This window comes from Dasypus novemcinctus, chromosome 26 (assembly GCF_030445035.2).
Source record: "Dasypus novemcinctus isolate mDasNov1 chromosome 26, mDasNov1.1.hap2, whole genome shotgun sequence".
Classification (NCBI taxonomy): domain Eukaryota; kingdom Metazoa; phylum Chordata; class Mammalia; order Cingulata; family Dasypodidae; genus Dasypus; species Dasypus novemcinctus.
Window position 1 is genome coordinate 57,404,977 of NC_080698.1, and position 19,444 is coordinate 57,424,420.

At 41.4% G+C, this 19,444-nt stretch overlaps 1 protein-coding gene across 1 annotated transcript in view; it reads left to right on the forward strand.

The window, feature by feature from the left end:
- KBTBD12 (kelch repeat and BTB domain containing 12) overlaps positions 1-19,444 on the forward strand; it is a 114,565-nt gene that overhangs the window by 47,207 nt on the left and 47,914 nt on the right. The window contains exon 5 of the mRNA XM_058288886.1: positions 10,211-10,408. Coding sequence (XP_058144869.1) covers positions 10,211-10,408 — 198 coding nt within the window. The remainder of the gene's footprint in view (positions 1-10,210; positions 10,409-19,444) is intronic.

Here is a 19,444-nt window from a genome sequence, read left to right on the forward strand (position 1 = left end):
CCTGCGTGGCACAGCACTCCTTGCGCGAATCAGCACTGCGCATGGGCCAGCTCCACACGGGTCAAGGAGGCCCGGGGTTTGAACCGCGGACCTCCCATGTGGTAGACGGACGCCTAACCACTGGGCCAAGTCCGTTTCCCTATATTTCTTAACCACATGCCAAACAAGGAAAGAAATATGCTTTTGACAGTGGCCAAAGAAGTCAGATAGGGTGTTCCTGGTGCTTCCTTGTTTTGAGAAAAGGGTTGAGTTTAGAGACACAGCAGCTGAGGTGACTTTGCACTGGGATGAATGGTTCCCCATGATTTTGCTGTAAATATCCATGAAATGTATTTCCAGTTAAGCATATGAAGGACTTGAAACCTTGATTATCTGGCACCCTCTGTGGGGAACTCGAAAATAAGTACTTTCAGGGACCAAAGTTTGCATATGGCTGTCAAACTGAAATTTAGCTATAATACTTTTTATCATATCCTAAAAACTTTAGAGAGTTGATAGCTCCATATTTCATTGTGACAATGAGTTAGAAATTATACTTTATTCAATGTATAATTATAATGCAGTATTATATATGATTTCATATTTGCCTTTGATTTTCCAGTAGACCATGAGTGCTTTATAAAAACATTTTTCTAAAATTTCTCTCCCCTTCCCCCACCCCCCATTGTCTGTTCTCTGTGTCCATTCACTGTGTAGTTCCTCTGTGTCCACTTGTATTCTTGTCAGCAACATCGGTAATCTGTGTCTCTTCTTGTTGCGTCACCTTTCTGCATCAGCTCCCTGTGTGTGCAGCGCCACTTCTGGGCAGGCTGTGCATTTTTTGCACAGGGCAGCTCTTCTTGCAGGGCGCACTCCTTGTGCATGGGGCTCCCCTACGTGGAGGACACCCCTGCATGGCACAGCACTCCCTGCGCACATCAGCCCTGTGCATGGGCCAGCTCACCACATGGGTCAGGGGTCCCTGGGTTTGAACCCTGGACCTCCCATGTAGTAGGTGTATGCTCTATCCATTGAGCCAAATCCTCTTCCTTGATAAAAACTGATTCTAAACTTCTTATTCCATGCCACCTAGTACTAACATGAAGTCAGTATCCAAAATATACTTATAGATTGTTTAAAATTAACCAGAAGTTTAAAGTGATATGTTTCTGAAATCATAGAATGTTTGGAAGCTTCTAAAATGTGAAAGCCCCTGATGGACAGTGATGATATTATTTAAAAATAGATGAGAAACATTTTAGTAGAATGCTTTCTTGGCCTCTGATTTACTTTTGTCTGCAGGAAAGCATAATGTTACACAGCCAAGGTGTAGTTGTGCAGCTACACACCTGTGCCTGGCTCTCATGAGGCAGAGACAAATTGCTAATAGCAAAAATTTGTTCAAGAAAACAAGTCCGAGGTTTGTCTTCAGGCAATTTAATGTATAGAACCATCTCTATATATGACTTATGAGAAACAGATCATAGTTACCCCTGAATCCTTACCAAAATGTTACGTTATATTCAGTATCTTCAATTCATTAAGGGAGGGAAGAATGTTATATTTTAAAACGTTGTAAAGGGGAGTGGATATGGCTTGGGCAGTTGAGCACCTGCCTCATACATGGGAGGTCCTAGGTTTAGTTCTTGCTACCTCCTAAAAAAAAAAACTCAGGGAAATCGATGTGGCTTAGTGGTTGAGCACCAGCTTCCCACATATGAGTTCCTAGGTTCAATCCCCAGCCCTAGTACCTTAAAAAAAAAACCATAAAGAGTTGAAACAAAAAATTTGATGCCTTAAAGAAGAAAATAATTATCAAAAAATCCTATAATTTTGAGTAAAATGTATTATCTTCAATTAGTTTATCCTAATTCACATATGTGGTCAGTTTTTTCATCATTCCCATCCTCTATCAGTTCTTCAGTAAATATGGAAATGGGCACAAATGATCACTTGTTGTAAATCATTTTATTTAGATAAGATAAATATGCCCAAGACTTACTATGATCTTTTTTCTTTATTAGTCAACCAAAGGGGTGCTGATGCAAAGTACCAGAACTGTGTTGGCTTTTAGAAAGGGTATTTATTTGGAGTAGAAGCTTACAGTCACAAGGCCCTAAAGAGTCCAACTCAAGCTTACTTTCTTACCAAACTGTTCCCACATACTGAAGAAAGATGGCGGGTGTCATCTGTGAGGGTTCAGCCTTCCTTCTTCCTTCTTCAGGCTCGTGGGCCTAGCTTCTTAACTCAGCTGTAGGCTATCATAGGGCTCATGTCTGTCCCCAGGACTCACTCCTTTCTGGGCTCAGCTGCTCTGGTCTCTTCAAACATCAGCTGTAGACTATCAGGGTCCTTTCTTTTCCCAGGGCTTCTGCCATGTCTGATGAGCTTTCCCTTTTTCTCTGTGTTCTCCTTTTCTGTGTGTCTGCTTCCGTGTGAGAGTCTGTTTTATCCACCCACCAAAGAAACCGGGACTCAACTCTGAGTATGATGGGGTTGAAGCAAAGCCCTAATTGTAATTTAATCAGACATCTCAGCTGAACCTAATAAAATCAAAGGGTTATCATGCCCAGAGGAACAGACCATTTTACAAACATATCTTTTTTTGGAATTCATAAATAATATCAAACTGCCACAAATAACAAATATTGTTGACATGGTTGGCACCTTAGAGAATATAAAAATACACCTTGCCTTCAAAGGCTTCTTCTATCTTGTGCCTCCTACACTTTTAAATGTCAAAGTATATTTGATTAATAGTTCTTTGCAGGGCCTCTTCAAAGAAGTATTAGGAAAAACCTTGCCTATATCCTATTGGGTTAGGTCTAACCCAAGTTAGGAGAGATTAATGATTCAACTGGCAGGCAAATCTGGTGAAAAATGATGAGCCCAACAACAGACTCATATCAACAATTTCTCTCAGTGTCTGGGCTGAGATTCCTATATCCTCAGGAAGATAACTTTTATAATTGGCTAAATTGTGAGTTTTCACCTCTCTGGACCCAGGGCTTGCCACATCCTGGAAAGCCAGTCATTTCCTTCTGTTTTGACAAAGGAAAGTATAAGAAAAAAGATACTGAGGATGAGGGTAGAGAGCTAATCCACATGAATTAAGTTAAATTTTATTTCTTGACTTCCTTTATGCAATGTAGAAAGTGTTGGGGACACAGATATGAATTAGACATCATTCTGCCATCAGGGAACTTAAAGTCTAATAGGGAGACATATATATAAATAAAGTAATACTTTTTTTTTTAAGATTTTTTAAAAAATTTATTTCTCTCCCCCTTCCCCTACTCTCCCGCCCCAGTTGTCTGTTCTCTGTGTCCATTTGCTGCGTGTTCTTCTTTTTGTCTGCTTCTGTTGTTGTCAGTGGCACAGGAATCTGTGTTTCTTTTTGTTGCGTCATCTTACTGCATCAGCTCTCTATGTGTGCGGCACCTTTCTTGGGCAGGCTGCACTTTCCTTCGCGCTGGGCGGCTCTCCTTACAGGGCACACTCCTTGCGCATGGGGCTCCCCTACGTGGGGGACCCCCCTGTGTGGCACGGCACTCCTTGCGTGCATCAGCATTGTGCATGGGCCAGCTCCACATGGGTCAAGGAGGCCCGGGGTTTGAACCACGGACCTTTCGTGGTAGATGGACGCCCTATCCACTGGGCCAAGTCCACTTCCCAACTAATGCATTTTTATAGGACCCTTGATAGATATCTAGAGGACAGTGGGAGCCCAAAGAAAGGAATGGCTAATTCTGTGTAGAGAGGCATAAAAGGTTTCTCAAGAGAGCGACTGTTGAGAGACAAGTAGGAATTTGTCCAGTTCAAGACGGGGAGGAAAGGTCATTCTAAGGCTGAGAAATCAGCACAAGCCAAGGTCTAGAGATGAATAGCCTTGCCTTTTTGGGGAATTGCAAGTAGTTGTGTGCCTGGAGCATTAAGGTGTTGGAGGATGCAGGAGGGAAGGGAAAGTGAGGAATTAGAGAGATTGTGGTTGGGTTATCAAAACTTTGTATACCTCTAGAGGAAGGGCTAGATATGAGAGGTGTCAAGAAGGTAAAAGTCAACGGAATGGAGTGATGAGATATAGAGGGTATGGAATCCAGGAGAGCACTAGTGACATTCATCTGGGACTCTGACTCAGTCCCTCTTGCCTCTGAACCATAGTGACATCTGTAGACTTACTCCTTCCCACGGGCTTAGCCTCAAAACCTGGGGTCTCTATGGAACAAGCTAGTGAAGAGGGGTAAGGAAGAAACTTGGAAAAGCTGGGCCCAGGGTTTGAGAGAACTAACCAGATGAGGCTTAGACTTGACACGCTAGTATTGAAATCCAGTGAGGTCCAGTCCTGGAATGAGATGTAAAGCTCAGGAGTTATAGTCATTGCGGTTATTTAGAATCAGATGGAACAGCAGTTTTTTCATTGTCACTTATTTGGCACCCAGGACTCAACTCCACAATTTCTATCCAACTGACTACATTTCCACTTGGAAGTTCTAAGACGTTTCAAACCTTTTATTTTTCCTCCAGAATCAAGTAGAGGAAATGGAACTTGGTCTTCCTTTTCAGCTCTTTTGATTTTTGTGGTAATTTGTTTTGGATAGCAGACAAGATGCAGAAAGAGTATTGGATTTTCTCATCCTGATGAGGTAAAACTGCTAAAAAGACTTGATGGGTCAGCAGATGAAGAGAATGGCCTTAATAAAACTGAGGAATATTGGTTTATGCTTTGTGATCTCCAAGACTTTGAAGACTATACTGGAAACACACTATTTATTAACATTGTCTAGCATAACAGAATTTGGTAAAAGGTAGGTAAACCTACTTTCAACCCTGTCCTGAAGGACTTTTTCCTGGAAAAATAACCAAAACCCCTGTGATAAGCTATAGAAAGGGACAAGAAGTTAGATTCAGGTCTTCTAGGGCTTTAGGCCCCAAATCTGGACTTCTAAAATGAGGGCTGAAAAAAACATCAAAGAGGTCTGACAGCTCGTGAGGATAGGACAAATTATCACAAGCATTACATTAGAAGTAGATTGTATTTAGCATGCCAGTCAGAAAGTAGGCCATCCACTCAGATGTGTGCACCAGTTTTACTCCTAGAAGCCTACAGACTGCAAAATCCTTTTCTTTTCTTTTTTTTTTTTTAAGATTTATTTATTTATTTATTTATTTATTTATTTATTTAATTCCCCTCCCCTCCCCCGGTTGTCTGTTCTCTGTGTCTTTTTGCTGCGTCTTGTTTCTTTGTCTGCTTCTGTTGTCATCAGCGGCATGGGAAGTGTGGGCGGCGCCATTCCTCGGCAGGCTGCTCTTTCTTTCACGCTGGGCGGCTCTCCTTACGGGGCGCACTCCTTGCATGTGGGGCTCCCCTACGCCGGGGACACCCCCGCATGGCAGGGCACTCCTTGCGCGCCATCAGCACTGTGCATGGGCCAGCTGCACACGGGTCATGGAGGCCCGGGGTTTGAACCGCAGACCTCCCACGTGGTAGACAGATGCCCTAACCACTGGGCCAAAGTCCGTTTCCCTCCTTTTCTTTTATGATGTCCACTTGACAGTTCCTGCCTCTCTTGAATCTTCTGATTAATGAATTTCTCTAAATCATGTCAGGGAGTTTTTCCCTCAGCTGTGTGGAAGACTTTATTTACATCTCAGTTCTTTGACCATCTGATTCTCTCTATCCAACTATAAAGACGCCTTTAAGGAAGATTTGGCCATAAAATTAGTAGGCTGTCAATTATAGACATAGCAAGTAATTATGCCAAGAGCAATGAAACCAAAGATTTCAGCAACTTCAGTGAAGACTGGCTTACTTACATAACATCCTAGAACATGAAAGAGTAAATTAACTTTTATTGAGTACCTAATACTTGCTGGCCATCTTGTTTACATGCAGTAAATGAGAATACATAAAAGAAAATACCTATAATAATATTTGTGAATAGGTACACAGCAAATGTGAGTTCCCCCACACCCCTCCTCCTTTACATGGTTACCTAATAATTTAATCTTTGCAACAATTTATGAGATAGGTTTTATTATCCTTAATTTACAGATGAGAGAATTGAGGTTTAGATAAGTTAAATTGATGCAATCTGTCCAACTAAAGTGAGTAGTGGCATAGGGATATGAACCCTGTTTTCTGTTTCCAAAAGCCCACTTGCTTTTTCCTGACACAAAGGGAGCCTATGCTATTAATTATATATATATAGAGAGAGAGAGAGATGTATTCAAGATAGATTCATCTCTCTCTAAGACTGGTTTAGCAACGCCAGCCGTTTTAGGAGCTTGCCAGAATGATTACACTGTCCCTTGTGTGTGGCTCTCCCCCTGCTACTTTGGATCATGTATTCCACATGACCGTAGGAGAACAGAATAAGTCTGCCACCTTGAGGCAGCCCAGCTGGCGGAAGGGCCTCGGGAAGCCCAAGGAGCATTGTATTCAAGGGCACAGCGGATGGCATGTCTTTGGAAAATATCAGAGAAACACCACTGCCCTCCCCTCTCTTCCCTCAGCCAGGTCTCTGCCAGGCTTTGTGTGTCACAACCTCCCCCTGTACTGGGAGAGATGTTTACTCCTACAGCTTGCAAAAGGGAAGGATCTAGAATATCTTAACACAGAGAATAATAGGTACTGTTATTTAAAGAAAGAAAAACAGGGAAGCGGACTTGGCTCAACAGAGTGTCCACCTACCACATGGGAGGTCCACGGTTCGAACCCAGGGCCTCCTTGACCCATGTGGTGAGCTGGCCCACCCGCAGTGCTGATGCGTGCAAGGAATGCCGCCCTCGTAGGGGAGCCCCCCACACACAAGGAGTGCATCCTGTAAGGAGAGCCGCCCAGTGCAAAAGAAAGTTCAGCGTGCCCAGGAGCGGCGCCGCACACATGGAGAGCTGACACAGCAAGATGACACAATGAAAAGATACACAGATTCCCGGTGCCACTGACAAGAATACAAGTGGACACAGAAGAACACACAGCAAATGGACACAGAGAACAGACAACTAGGACGGGGCAGGGGGGAAAGGGAAGAGAAATAAATAAAAATATATCTTAAAAAAAAAAAAAGAAATGAAAATGGGAGAGGAAGGCATTGCTTTCTTTGGTAACTTTCTCCCCCTTACCTCCATAAACGGTATATATTTTGCATTTGAGGTCCATTTGGGTATGAAGCACAAAGATAATTTATCCAATTGTCCATTTTTTTAATAAAGAAAAGTCGGTCTTGGAGGATCTGATAGCATATAAATTAAAGATATGGAAGAATCTCATTGAAATTCTAAAGATGTGTAGATCCTACCCTAGGAATTCTCTCATCAAAAGATTTCTCTTGTGCTGGTGCTGACTTATTAATCATGCTTTTATTTGATTATTTAATTAAGATTCACCTTAAGTTTAAGCTCATTAAATCTGCTACTTACACAGTAAGTACACTTGATGGTGAAATTACATCCAAGTGAGAGAATATGTTCAAGCATTCATGGTCAGAAACAAAGCACGGCCTTTCAGCCCTTTTCACCCCTTTGCATAGAGCATGTGAACTTGTCTGACAACCAAATAGAAAGAGCACATTTCTAAAAGGTTAGCTTTGTAGAGTAAGAGTTGACCATTATAATTATAAATACACTTGATAACAGCAAGGAGAATGACAAGCACTCTATTCCAAAAAACAAGCTAATAATGCTCAATAGTCATTATATCAAGGAGCTTTTCTAGTGGGCTTTCCTATAAAACTTCTGAGTTAGATGCAGAAGTTTTGTAGCCTGATGTGCCCCTGCCTGAGTTTCCAGGCACTTTTTTTCCACCTGCTGGTCTTTTTAAGTAGTAGTAAATACAAGGCAGCCTGGTTATATCTCTGCTGGATCTTGTAGAAACAGATAAATCTTATTCTAATCTGATAGATGATTGCTGGATTCAGTTGCTACAGGTAAATCTTTAAGTTCTCCTTTCCCCCCAAAATAGGAAATTCCACTTCTTGTTGGACTAAGAAACCTCTGGCTACCACTGTGCCATATTGAAAGAGGACCCAAAAAGAGCAGAGCTGTTCTATTAACCAAGGACAGCATGCCCCCTGCAACACTGCAGCACTGCAACTCAGACTTGGCACTGTAATGGGCTAAATTATTTATCCAATCAGATGAGAGAAAGCAGCGAAGAGCATCCTGAGTTTATAGCCTCAGCCCCTGGGTTCATATGGTGACGGTGACGCAAGCCAGTCTCCATCAGGAAAGAGAGAGAAAAAGTCTTTTCCTCCAGAGTCCTCTTCATCACCTCTTTTGCCTGGCATAAGCGCCAACTGTGGTGAAAATAAGCTGTTCCTATCAACCTTGGATTAATTGAGCACTTATTGGGAGGCAGGCATTATGAAATATAAAAAGAATCATATTAAAGAATGGCCTTTGCCCTCAAGGAACTTACAGTACCTCCGTGTGGACAGACAGACAAAGCATGACAAGTTAAATTTCGTATTCATTCGTTATACAATTACAATGTGCCAGGCACTGTGTCAGGTATTGGGGACACAACTATAGTGAGCAAAATAGGAAAACAATCAGACTAGTGCAATGGTGAGAAAGGGGTGTTAAATAACAGTGATAAAAGAAATGACACAAGACAATACATGATTAATTTTCCAGTAGGTGATAAATGGCATATGCCATGAGCTCAAAGTAGGTCTTATTTGGATGTTGATACCGCTGTAAACAACATACAAACACCAGTAATTATCTTCACCGGCAGTGAGTGTTTCAGAACCTCCTCTGCGAGAGAGGCCTGGCTTAGCCTGAGGCCGGCACTTTAAAGACTTTGGGGTTGGTCGTGAGGATCAGGCAGTAGATCTAGATGGAATTAGGCCATTGATGAAATGAGTGTCTATAAGGAAAGGAATGTGTCTGCTTCCTGAGAATTTACCTCATTCTCGGGAGGTATCCTCTAGGTCAGAAAATAGGGAACATTTCATTTTGGGACTTAGGTGGAGAGAACATAAAGCTAGCCTACAGAAGCAGATGTGGCTCAAGCAGCTGAGCGCCTGCTTCCCAGGTGGGAAAGCCCCAGGGTTCGACTCCAGGTACTTCCTAAAAACAAAAAAAATAAACGTAAAGCAAAGAAATGATAAAACCAACTTGGGAGCTGATGTGGCTCAGTGGTTGAGTGCAAGCTTCCTACATAAAAAGTCCCAGGTTCAATCCCCAACCCCAGTACCTCAAAAGGAAAAAAAAGCTTATAATTTTTAGTTTCTTATTACATGGATTAGAGGTTCTTTTTTTTTTTTAAGTCATAGGTTGTGAATTCTCTTTTTAGTCCCATGTGATTACAGTATGTAATTTCATTTTTAATATATAGAGATTCTTATACAATTACTTTTCTCATGGAAAGTTGTACTTAAAGTCATAATTATGTACATATTCTGTTACTTGTTAAAATCCTTGACTTCTGAATCTAATATGTATCTTTTAAGACACCTGTCATGGTGTTTCTATTCTATTTATTTGTATACATGGCTTTTTCTACCCCATTGATTTTCTTGAGAGCAGGAAATATGCCTTATTTTTCTAAACACCTTATCACTTCACACATTGCCTTGCATGTAATAGGCATTCAATAAATATCTGTTAAATGAATCTATCACAGAAAATGGAAGATGCACTAGACATTTAGGTCTGAGACCTTTCTTTGACCCCAAACCTAAAATTTTATCAACGAATGCCCCTTCCCTAATTGGGAAAGATATATGCAACTTAGGGAAAAAGGGAGAGACAGGCATGGATGATGAGTGATGGAAAGGACACATCCCAAGTTAGGCAGATAGTGAGATCACTCCTAATCATCAACAGGGAACAGATGTCAGAGTCCTTCACATTCAAACCTGAAGTGTTTTTTTTTTTATCGTAAAGGGGGTGCTTATTCAGTGGACCAGTGTTAGCTATTGTAGACAATAAGGCCTCCAGTGTAATCAATCTGGTGCATAATAAGCACAAACAGAGGGAGCACAGGTGGTAGGAACAAGAATGACAGTAAATTTGTCTATGGAATACATAGTAGACATCATTATTACTTAGAAATTATCTTAGAGGTAGCACCATGCAAGAAAGAAAAGTCAAAGGCCCGTAAACTTGTGATACATACAATGGCAGGGAGGGGATGCTATCCACAATGAAATTTCCATTCTTAATCCTATCAATTCTGTATATCCTGCTCTGTGATGCTATCATTTCTGTATATCATGCTTTGTAGGTGGAATTGGATGTGAAGGTCCAGACAAGGGTCAGATGCGAAAATGTCTTGATGCTGTAGAGATCTACAACCCTGATGGGGACTTTTGGAGAGAGGGCCCACCCATGCCAAGTCCTCTCCTCTCCCTTCGAACCAATTCTACTAATGCAGGAGCAGTGGACGGGAAGCTGTATGTCTGCGGGGGATTCCATGGAGCAGGTATTTGATCCAGTTTAAAATGTTTTGAACCTCTTCTGGTATTGATTTTGACCCCTTTTGACTAATCTAATCACCAGTGAATAACCCTGAGACCGGTGTGAGAAGTGGCAAAAACATGACCTTCAGAGTTTGGTTACCATGAGCAACTCACCAAACCTCTCTGTAAGCTTTGGTTTTCACATCTACAAAATGGACAGTTTACCTCCACAGGCTGTTATAAGAACTAAATGAGATCTAATTTATACTTTGGCTGGTACATAGCAGACACTCAATAAATACTAGTTCAGTGTGAAGAGAACTGCAGGAGGGAAGGCTTGTGCCTGATTACAGGACAAGAGGAAGAGATTTGAAAATATGAAGAACAGGTGGAAATGGAAATAATGACCAGAAGCATTGGATTTTATCTTTCTTGAGCAAGAGTTTCAGAAAACTCGCTTATTCTTACCCCGCTAAAACCACTTAAAATCATTTTTTGAAAGTATTTCTAATATAATGCCTAACAAATACGTTTATTATTGAACTCAGTTTCGTATTATTAATTGTACCATCATTACGATCTATAGTATGGATCCATAACTTTTTATGTAACAAGGATATTTTAAAATATCAATAAGAGTCCTGGTGGTGGACTTGGTCCAGTGGTTAGGGCATCCGTCTACCACATGGGAGGTCCGCAGTTCAAACCCCGGGCTTCCTTGACCTGTGTGGAGCTGGCCTGTGCGCAATGCTGATGTGCACAAGGAGTGCCATGCCACACAAGGGTATTCCCCGCGTAGGGAAGCCCCACGCTCAAGGAGTGCTTTCCGTAAGAAGAGCCACCCAGAGCGAAAGAAAGTGCAGCCTGCCCAGGAATGGTGCTGCACACACAGAGAGCTGACACAACAAGATGACGCAACAAAAAGAAACACAGATTCCCGTGCTGTTGACAACAACAGAAGCGGACAAAGAAGACGTAGCAAATAGACACAGAGAACAGACAATGGGGGAGGGGAGAGAAATCTTTAAAAAAAAAAAACATGCCTTGAGCACTTATAATTTGGAAGAATGCCAGATTAAAATAAAGCTGACACTGCAGCAAAGCAGAGCTTTTTAAATGCCTACCATCATTTTGTAAGTTCATGTTATATGCAAATTAAAAATAAAGTTTTCATTATGAATTAAGAGACTTAGGAAATACTTGAACTAAATGCAATGGATGGACCATATTTTGGCTCTGGATTCAAATGAGATCTAAATCTTACATAAAGACATTTTTCAGACAATATGGGAAATTTGAATATGGACTGGGGTATTAGATGATATTAAGGAATTGTTCATTTTGTTAGGGGTACTAATGGCATTGTAGTTTCATATAAAAAAATTTTTAAGTCCTTAACAATTAAAGATTGTTTAAAAGTATTTATGGTTGAAAATTATATCATGTCTGAAATTTGCTTTAATTCACTCCAGCAGGAATAAATAGGGCTAGCATAGATTTCAAAATATTGGTAGAATGGTGATAATTGTTAAAGCAGGATGTTAAGTGCAGGGGGCTTTATTTTATTACTTTTGTTTATGTGGTTGAAATTTTCCTTAATAAAAGGGTTAGGTTTATTTTTTTCCTTTTTTTTTAAAGATTTATTTTTTATTTATTCCCCCACCCCACCCCCGCAGTTGTCTGCTCTCTGTGTCCATTCGCTGTGTGTTCTTCTGTGACCATTTCTATCCTTATCAGCGGCATTGGGAATCTGTGTTTCTTTTTGTTGTGTCATCTTGTTGTGCCAGCTCTTCGTGTATGCGGCGCCTTTCTTGGGCAGGCTGCACTTTCTTTCGCGCTGGGCAGCTCTCCTTATGGGGCGCACCCCTTGCGCATGGGGCTCCCCTATGCAGGGGACACCCCTGCATAGCACAGCACTCCTTGCGCACATCAGCACTGCACATAGGCCAACTCCACACAGGTCAAGGAGGCCCAGGGTTTGAACCGCGGACCTCCCATGTGGTAGGCAGATGCCCTATCCATTGGGCCAAGTCCGCTTCCCTACATATTTTTCTATTCTATTCGTTCTTAGAACTTCCCAAAGAATTTTTTTAACTTTTAATATCTTTTGTATCAAACATTGCCTGCCATGCTTATGTGAAGGCAGTAATCTGTCATAGTAGCAAGAAACCTGGCACAGCAAAAAGCCTAATAAGTTCAAGCTTTCTGGGTAAGAAGGGACACAAGGAATCAGGAGAGATTCCCTAGGTGCTGGACCCACTCATCCATTCACCCACCAGAGCTCACCACATACCATCCCCTCCATACTTTGATCTTTGACTATCTTTTGACCAGAAAAGGTCAGAAAATACAGCAGTAGCCTCAGGACCTTCATAGTTATGGGTGATAATAATGTCTAAGAATCTAGAACACATTTTGTTTTGCCTTGTTTTTTTAGCGTATCTTTCTTTGTGTAATAATGAGTTAGAGAATTGATATTCTCCAATTTTTTTGTGCTATAAGCCAACCTCACTTCTTGGTACTGTATTGGGTTGGAAATGCTTTTAGCCAGAGGGAAGGGGATCTACTAAATGAGCTCTCAAAGTCCTTTTTAATTATTTGGTTCTAAAATTTTAGATTCCCTTAATTAGCTAAATTGTCATTAGGGTTTTACACAAAATAGAACGATTGTATAATAGTATGCCCTTTATGAACTAGAGAGCTCACCATCGGACCTAAAAATAGACACTGAATTTTCTCTTCTTGTCTGAGAAGAACAACTTTTCCCATTTATAGATTCAGAAAACTATAGTCAAGAAGTTAATTGCTTTTATATCTTTTTAATTAATTCAATAAATACAATAAGAGAAAGAAAAGGCAAAAGAGGACAACTGGAACAAAGTTGTAGAAGCTGGAAAACAGATGAATAAGTAGTAATTAACTAGATCTGAGAAAGTTCAATCCAAAACTGTTAACAGGAAAGAAAAAAAAAACAACAACCCTATCTATGCCACAGATCCCCAAATAGGTTTAGGAATTTGCAGCAACAGGTAACTCTGGCAGAGGTAATGAAAGTGATAGACCTAAGAGTTACCTCCTGAGAGCCTTCATGTTGCTCAAATGTAGCTACGCTCTAAGCCAAACTCAGCATGTAAATTCATTACTTTACCCCAGCATGGGACATGACTCCCAGGGATGAGCCTCCCTGGCACCGAGGGATCACTATGAAGCACCAGCTAGTGATGCAACTAGAAAAATACCTTGAATAGAAGGGGAAAATGGTAAAGACAAATGAGTTTTTATGGCTAAGAGACTTCAAAATGAGTCAGGAGGCCATCAGAGGGGTCGCACTTATGCACGTCTTGGCAGGACCCCAGAGACAGCCAAAGTAGATACAACCACAGGTAGAGGTGCTCCTGAAGGCTATGGAGACACCCAGGTCCTAATGTCATGGTAGATGGCTCTGGAGTTCAGTGCCTTGTCAGTGAGCCCTACTTTGTAATTTTTGCTCCCAAGAGTGATGAAGTTGGACTCAGATGTGACCTCTCTACATATGCCTCTTCTGTCACTTTTACTGAACCTGTGGTTGGTGCTGGGTTGGTGAATGCTCAGGAGACTTGAATCTCTGGACTGTCTGTGCCAGCTGGGCTCTGAGCCTCAGCAGAGTTGCAGCAACTACTCTCCAATTTGTTGCACTTATCCAGGTTAACTAACAGGGAGGTGAGGTTGGTCAACCACCACACCAGGGAACCGAGAGAGTCTACAACTGCAAGCAGGAGAATCCCATCCATCAGCCTTGTGGGATCTAAGCCTCCTCTCTATTTATAGGTGAAGTGAGTGGACTTATTGGTATTCTACTGTCGAATTATTGTAACTCTAGCAATGGAAGAAATTGTATCATTGATGTGGAGACAGTGACCACAAGAGTTGCTGAGGGCAGGGAGAGGGAAGAAGATGTGTAATATGGGGGCATTTTCAGGACTTGGAGTTGTTCTCAATGATATTATTGCAGGGACAGATGCAGGACATTATATATCCTGCTAAAACTCACTGACTGGACTGGGGGAGAGTGTAAATTACAATGTAAACTATAATCCATGCTGTGTAGCAGTGTTCCAGAATGATTTCATCAAATGCAATGAATGTGCCACACTGATGAAAGAGGTTGTTCATGTGGGAGGAGTCGGGGAGTGGGGAGTAGGGTATATGGGAACCTCATATTTTTTATTGTAACATTTTGTGTGATCTGTGTATCTTTAAAAAAAAAAAAGACAAAAAGAAAGTGATAGATTAATTGAAAGACAGAAAGATGCCTAAATCTCTTGCCCTTTTCTCAGTAGTAAGATAAAACCCCTCCTCTACTCCCAACAAAAACAGAAGTTGAAGGCAGCAATTGAAGTCAGGTGTCCAGGACAAAATCAGGGGGATTCAGTGAAAGTTTGCATACCGAATATTGAGATCCCCAGCTTTCTTCTCTCCCTGATTGCCAGAATGTTGGTAGCCATACCCTGTAGGCAAGAGATTGGAAAATTCTTATTTAGGGATCTGACCAGCCCAAAGTAAAGCACAGCTAAATCCTCACACATGAAGAACTTCACAGATAAATCTCTCACATACACATCCATGGGGTTCCACTCATAAAGATGAGCAAATACCTAAGGAGATATTTGAGGAAAGCAAGTATCGGAAAGGCAGAAATCAAAATAACAAAAGAAAAACACCCTGGAATAAACAAAGCCTATTCCAAGAGAAGAAATGTCCTATGAGAGATAAGAGAAAATATTGAATTGGTAGAACAGGAAAAAGATAAAAGAGCAGTTTGAAGTTTAATATACAAGTGCAGAAGTTAAATGCGCAGTAAGAAATTGGAGGGTTTGGTGGAGGAAACATCTCACAAGGAGCAAAAAAACAGTGAGATGGAAAACGAGAGAGAAAATGAATCCAGGTGGCCCAACATTCAGACAATAGGAGTTCCAGTAAAAGTTCACAGAAAAAAGGAAGGGAATTGAGTCATCCATGAAGTAAATTAAAAAATTTTCCCACATTGAAATCACCAGATTGAAAGGACATACTGAAAGCTCAGCACAATGGGTGAAAATATGACCCAAACTAAAAAAAAATCACTGTGACATTTCAGATTTTTTGGGATAGATAGAAGATCCTTAAAACCTTTTAGAGAGAAAGAAAAAAATTTTCCTACAAAGGGTCAATAATTACAATGACTTCAGACTTCTCATCCACAAAATTTGAAGCAAAAGATGAAATGCCTTCAAAAATTACTTGAGGAGGAACAGATGTGGCTCAAGCAGCTGAATGCCTCCTTCCCACATGGGAGGTCCTAGATTCAGTTCAGCTGCCTCCTAAAGCAAATAAACAGCAACAAAAATACATAACAGCAAAACAAATAACAAGCAACCCAGTAGAGCTCATGTCGCTCAGTGGTTGAGGCTGGCTTCCCATATGTGACATTCTGGATTCAATCCCTGGCTGGTACCATAAAAAATTAAAAAAAAAATTTTTTTAATTACTTGGAAAACAGGTCAACTTCCAGCATGATTGCATGAGGAGTTTTAATGGCCTACTGGAGAAACTGGTGAAAATTTTTTTCACTAGCCAAGAGAACCCAAAGTTGCTGCCTTCTCCCCTGCTCCTCAAATGTTCAACTCTTAGAGCAGGGTTATCACTTTGAGAGAAGTAGGTCATTGTCTACCATGCCCCATGCCAGCTCAAGAACCCAAGAACCCTAGCTCAGAGATTTGGCTGGGGGGTGGGCGTGATTAAAAGGCCATAAACATATCTCCTAATCTCTTCTCAAAAGACCTGATTTTATTTGAATCAGGACATGGAGAAGTTCAAATGTAAGGGCGCTCTCAGGATCAGTGGAGACTGCAGCAAAGGCAATTGGAAGGCAATTAGTAGATTTAATAAAGAGATGGCCTAGATGGTAGGCCAATTTGTTTACAGGAAAGAAATGAGAAATAAGACAGCTAGGAGGGGGAAGCAACAGATAGGGCTTCCGCCTACCACATGGGAGGTCCAAGGTTCAAACTCAGGGCCTCCTGACCCATGTGGCGAGCTGGCCCACACGCAGTGCTGATGCATGCAAGGAGTGCCATGCCACGCAGGGGTGTCCCCCGCGTAGGGGAGGCCCACACACAAGGAGTGTGCCCCATAAGGAGAGCTGCCCAGCGCAAAAAAAGCTCAGCCTGCCCAGGAATGGTGCCGCACACATGGAGAGCTGACAAGCAAGATGAAGCAACAAAAAGAGGCACAGATTCCAGGTGCCGCTGACAAGAATACAAGTGGACACAAAAGAACACACAGCGAATGGACATAAAGAGCAGACACGTGGGGAGTTGGGAAGGGGAGAGAAATAAATAAAAAATAAATCTTGAAGGAAAAAAAGACAGCAAGGTGGGAGCCCTCTTGAGGTCAGAACAAATATCAGACACTAACCTCCGAAACTATTCCTTTGAATGAGCCACAATTTATTTGGATTAGCTTGTAGAGGAATTTGTACCCCTGGGCATTGTTGAAAACATTGGAGGGATCAGCCAGCAATTAATGAATTATACTAGCTGGATATGATCAGGGAAAAAGAGAAAAAGAGCCCGACAAATACCCATTGTGTTATGCTTCTTGGATATGTCTGTCATACTATGGTGATTGTTGACATATCCAAAGCTTCACTTCCCTAAGGAACAATATCAGAGGCTTAACCCTGTGAATAGGAGGAAAATAGAGTTCACTAAAATAATCCAGCCAGTCACTTAAACAAGCAAATAACAATAACTAGTTGTGGGATGGGGCAGGGAGCATTAGTACCCAGAGTTGCTACAATATATATCTAAAACATCCAGCTTCCAACAAAAAATAAGGCATGCAAAGAAACAAGAAAGTATGACCCTTACATGATAAATAAATCAAGTAATACAAACTATCTGTGAGAGCAATTAGATATTTGACTTAATTGAAAAAGACTTCAAAATAGCCATTGTAAATATGTTCCCGTAACTAAAGGAAGGCATATTTAAAGAAGTAAAGGGAGGAATGATGACAATGCCACATCAAAGAGAGAAATAAAGAGATATAATTATTAAAAACCAAGTGTAAATTCTGGAATTGGAAAGTACACAGGAGGATTTGAAGTGGCAGAAGAAAGAACTACCAAACTTCAAGATAAAGCAGCACATATATTATACAAGCTGAAGAACAGAGAGAAAAAAGAATGAAGAAAAATGAACAGTGTACTGGGTTGAATTATATCTTAAAAAAAAAAAAAAAGATGTCAAAGTCCTACCACCCTGTACCTGTTAATGTGACCATCTTTGGATATCAGGATATTTGTCCAAGTAATAAGTTAAGATGAAGCCCTACTGGATTAGGGTGGACCCTAGTCCAATGACTAGTGGCCTTATGAGAAAAGAGAGATTTAGACATAGAGACAGACATAGGAAGAACTCCATGTGACAAAGGAGGCAGAGATTGAAGTAATGTGTCTATAATCCAAAAATTCCCAGTAACCTCCAAGAGCTAGCAGAAACAAGAAAGGATTGTTCATAGAGCCTTCAGAGGGAGGGTGGCCCTGCCAACACCTTGATTTCAGATTTTTAAACTCCAGAACAGCAAGAGAATACATTTCTGGGGGTTTTTTTATACACCAATTTTATGGTAATTTGTTATAGCAACCCTAGGCAACTAATAAATAGGGACTCAGAGAAATATGGGAAAACTTTAAACACATCAACATAAACATAACAGGAATAGCAAAGTAAGAGGAGAGAGAGAAAGTTGCAGAAAAAATATTCAAAGAAATAGTAGATAGAAACCTCCAAAATTTATTGGATAACAGTAACCTACATATCCAGGAAGCTCAATAAAATCCAAGGATAAATACAAAGAGATTCACAGACACATATTTGTAAAAACACACAAAGACAAGGATAAAATCTTAAAATCAACATCAACAGAATATACATCCTTTTTTTTAAAGATTTATTTATCTCTCCCCCTCCCTCCATTGTCTGCTCGCTGTGTCCATTCATTGTGTGTTCTTCTGTGTGTGCTTGTATTTTCATTAAGCAGCTCCAGGAACCAATTCTGGGACCTGGAGTGGAAGAGAGGCACTCATTCTCTTGCACCACCTCAGCTCCCTGGTCTGCTGTGTCTCATCATCTCTCCTCTGTGTCTCTTTTTGTTGCATCGTCTTGCTGCGCCAGCTGTCCACATGGGCTGGCACTCCTGCGCAGGACACTACTCCGCCCAGGCCAGCACTCTGCGTGGGCCAGCTCGCCCTCACCAGGAGGCCCTGGGCATCAAACCCTGGACCTCCTGTATGGTAGGTGGGAGCCCAGCTGCTTGAGCCACATCCGCTTCCCAGAATTTACATCTTAGGTGTGCATGGAACATTTTCCATGAGAACACACAATCTGGTCTTTGACAACAATGCAATGAAATCAATAGCAGGAAAAAATATTAGGAAATTCATAACTATGTGGAACTTAAACAACACACACCTAAATAACCAGTGGGGCAAAGAATAGATCATAAGGGAAACTGTGGGGAAGACGGCAGAGTAGGGAGCTCCAGGACTCTGTCCCTCCACCCAAACTATTAAACAACTTCTGAAACTCCAGAGGCCAGAAGAATACAGCATCAGAAGAGAGAGGGAGAAGCTGGTAACTTACTGTAAAGAGCTGTAAATTCCTTTCTCCACATGACAGTGACCAGCATCCCCCGCTCCCACAGCACGCTGCCATGGGGTCCTGTCCCTAGAGCTGGCTGCTGCTGACAGAAAGTACATAAAAATACTCTTCCCCCAGAACAGGGATGATCTCTGATCATGGCTTTTGATTAGCAAATTCAGATTGCTGGGTCCTGATTCTGAGGAGAGCTATTATTTCAACCCACTCCAGACAAAGGCAGCAGCAGCCATTGCTTCAGCCTTCCCTGGACAGGGGTAGAGGCAGTGGAGATTTAAAGATGCAGTGCTTCCTCGGAGTTGCTGTTGACTCAGCATTTGCTGGGCTAGCAGGAAAACTCAGCTTTTAGGATCCATCCAAAAAGTGTTTGGCACCCTT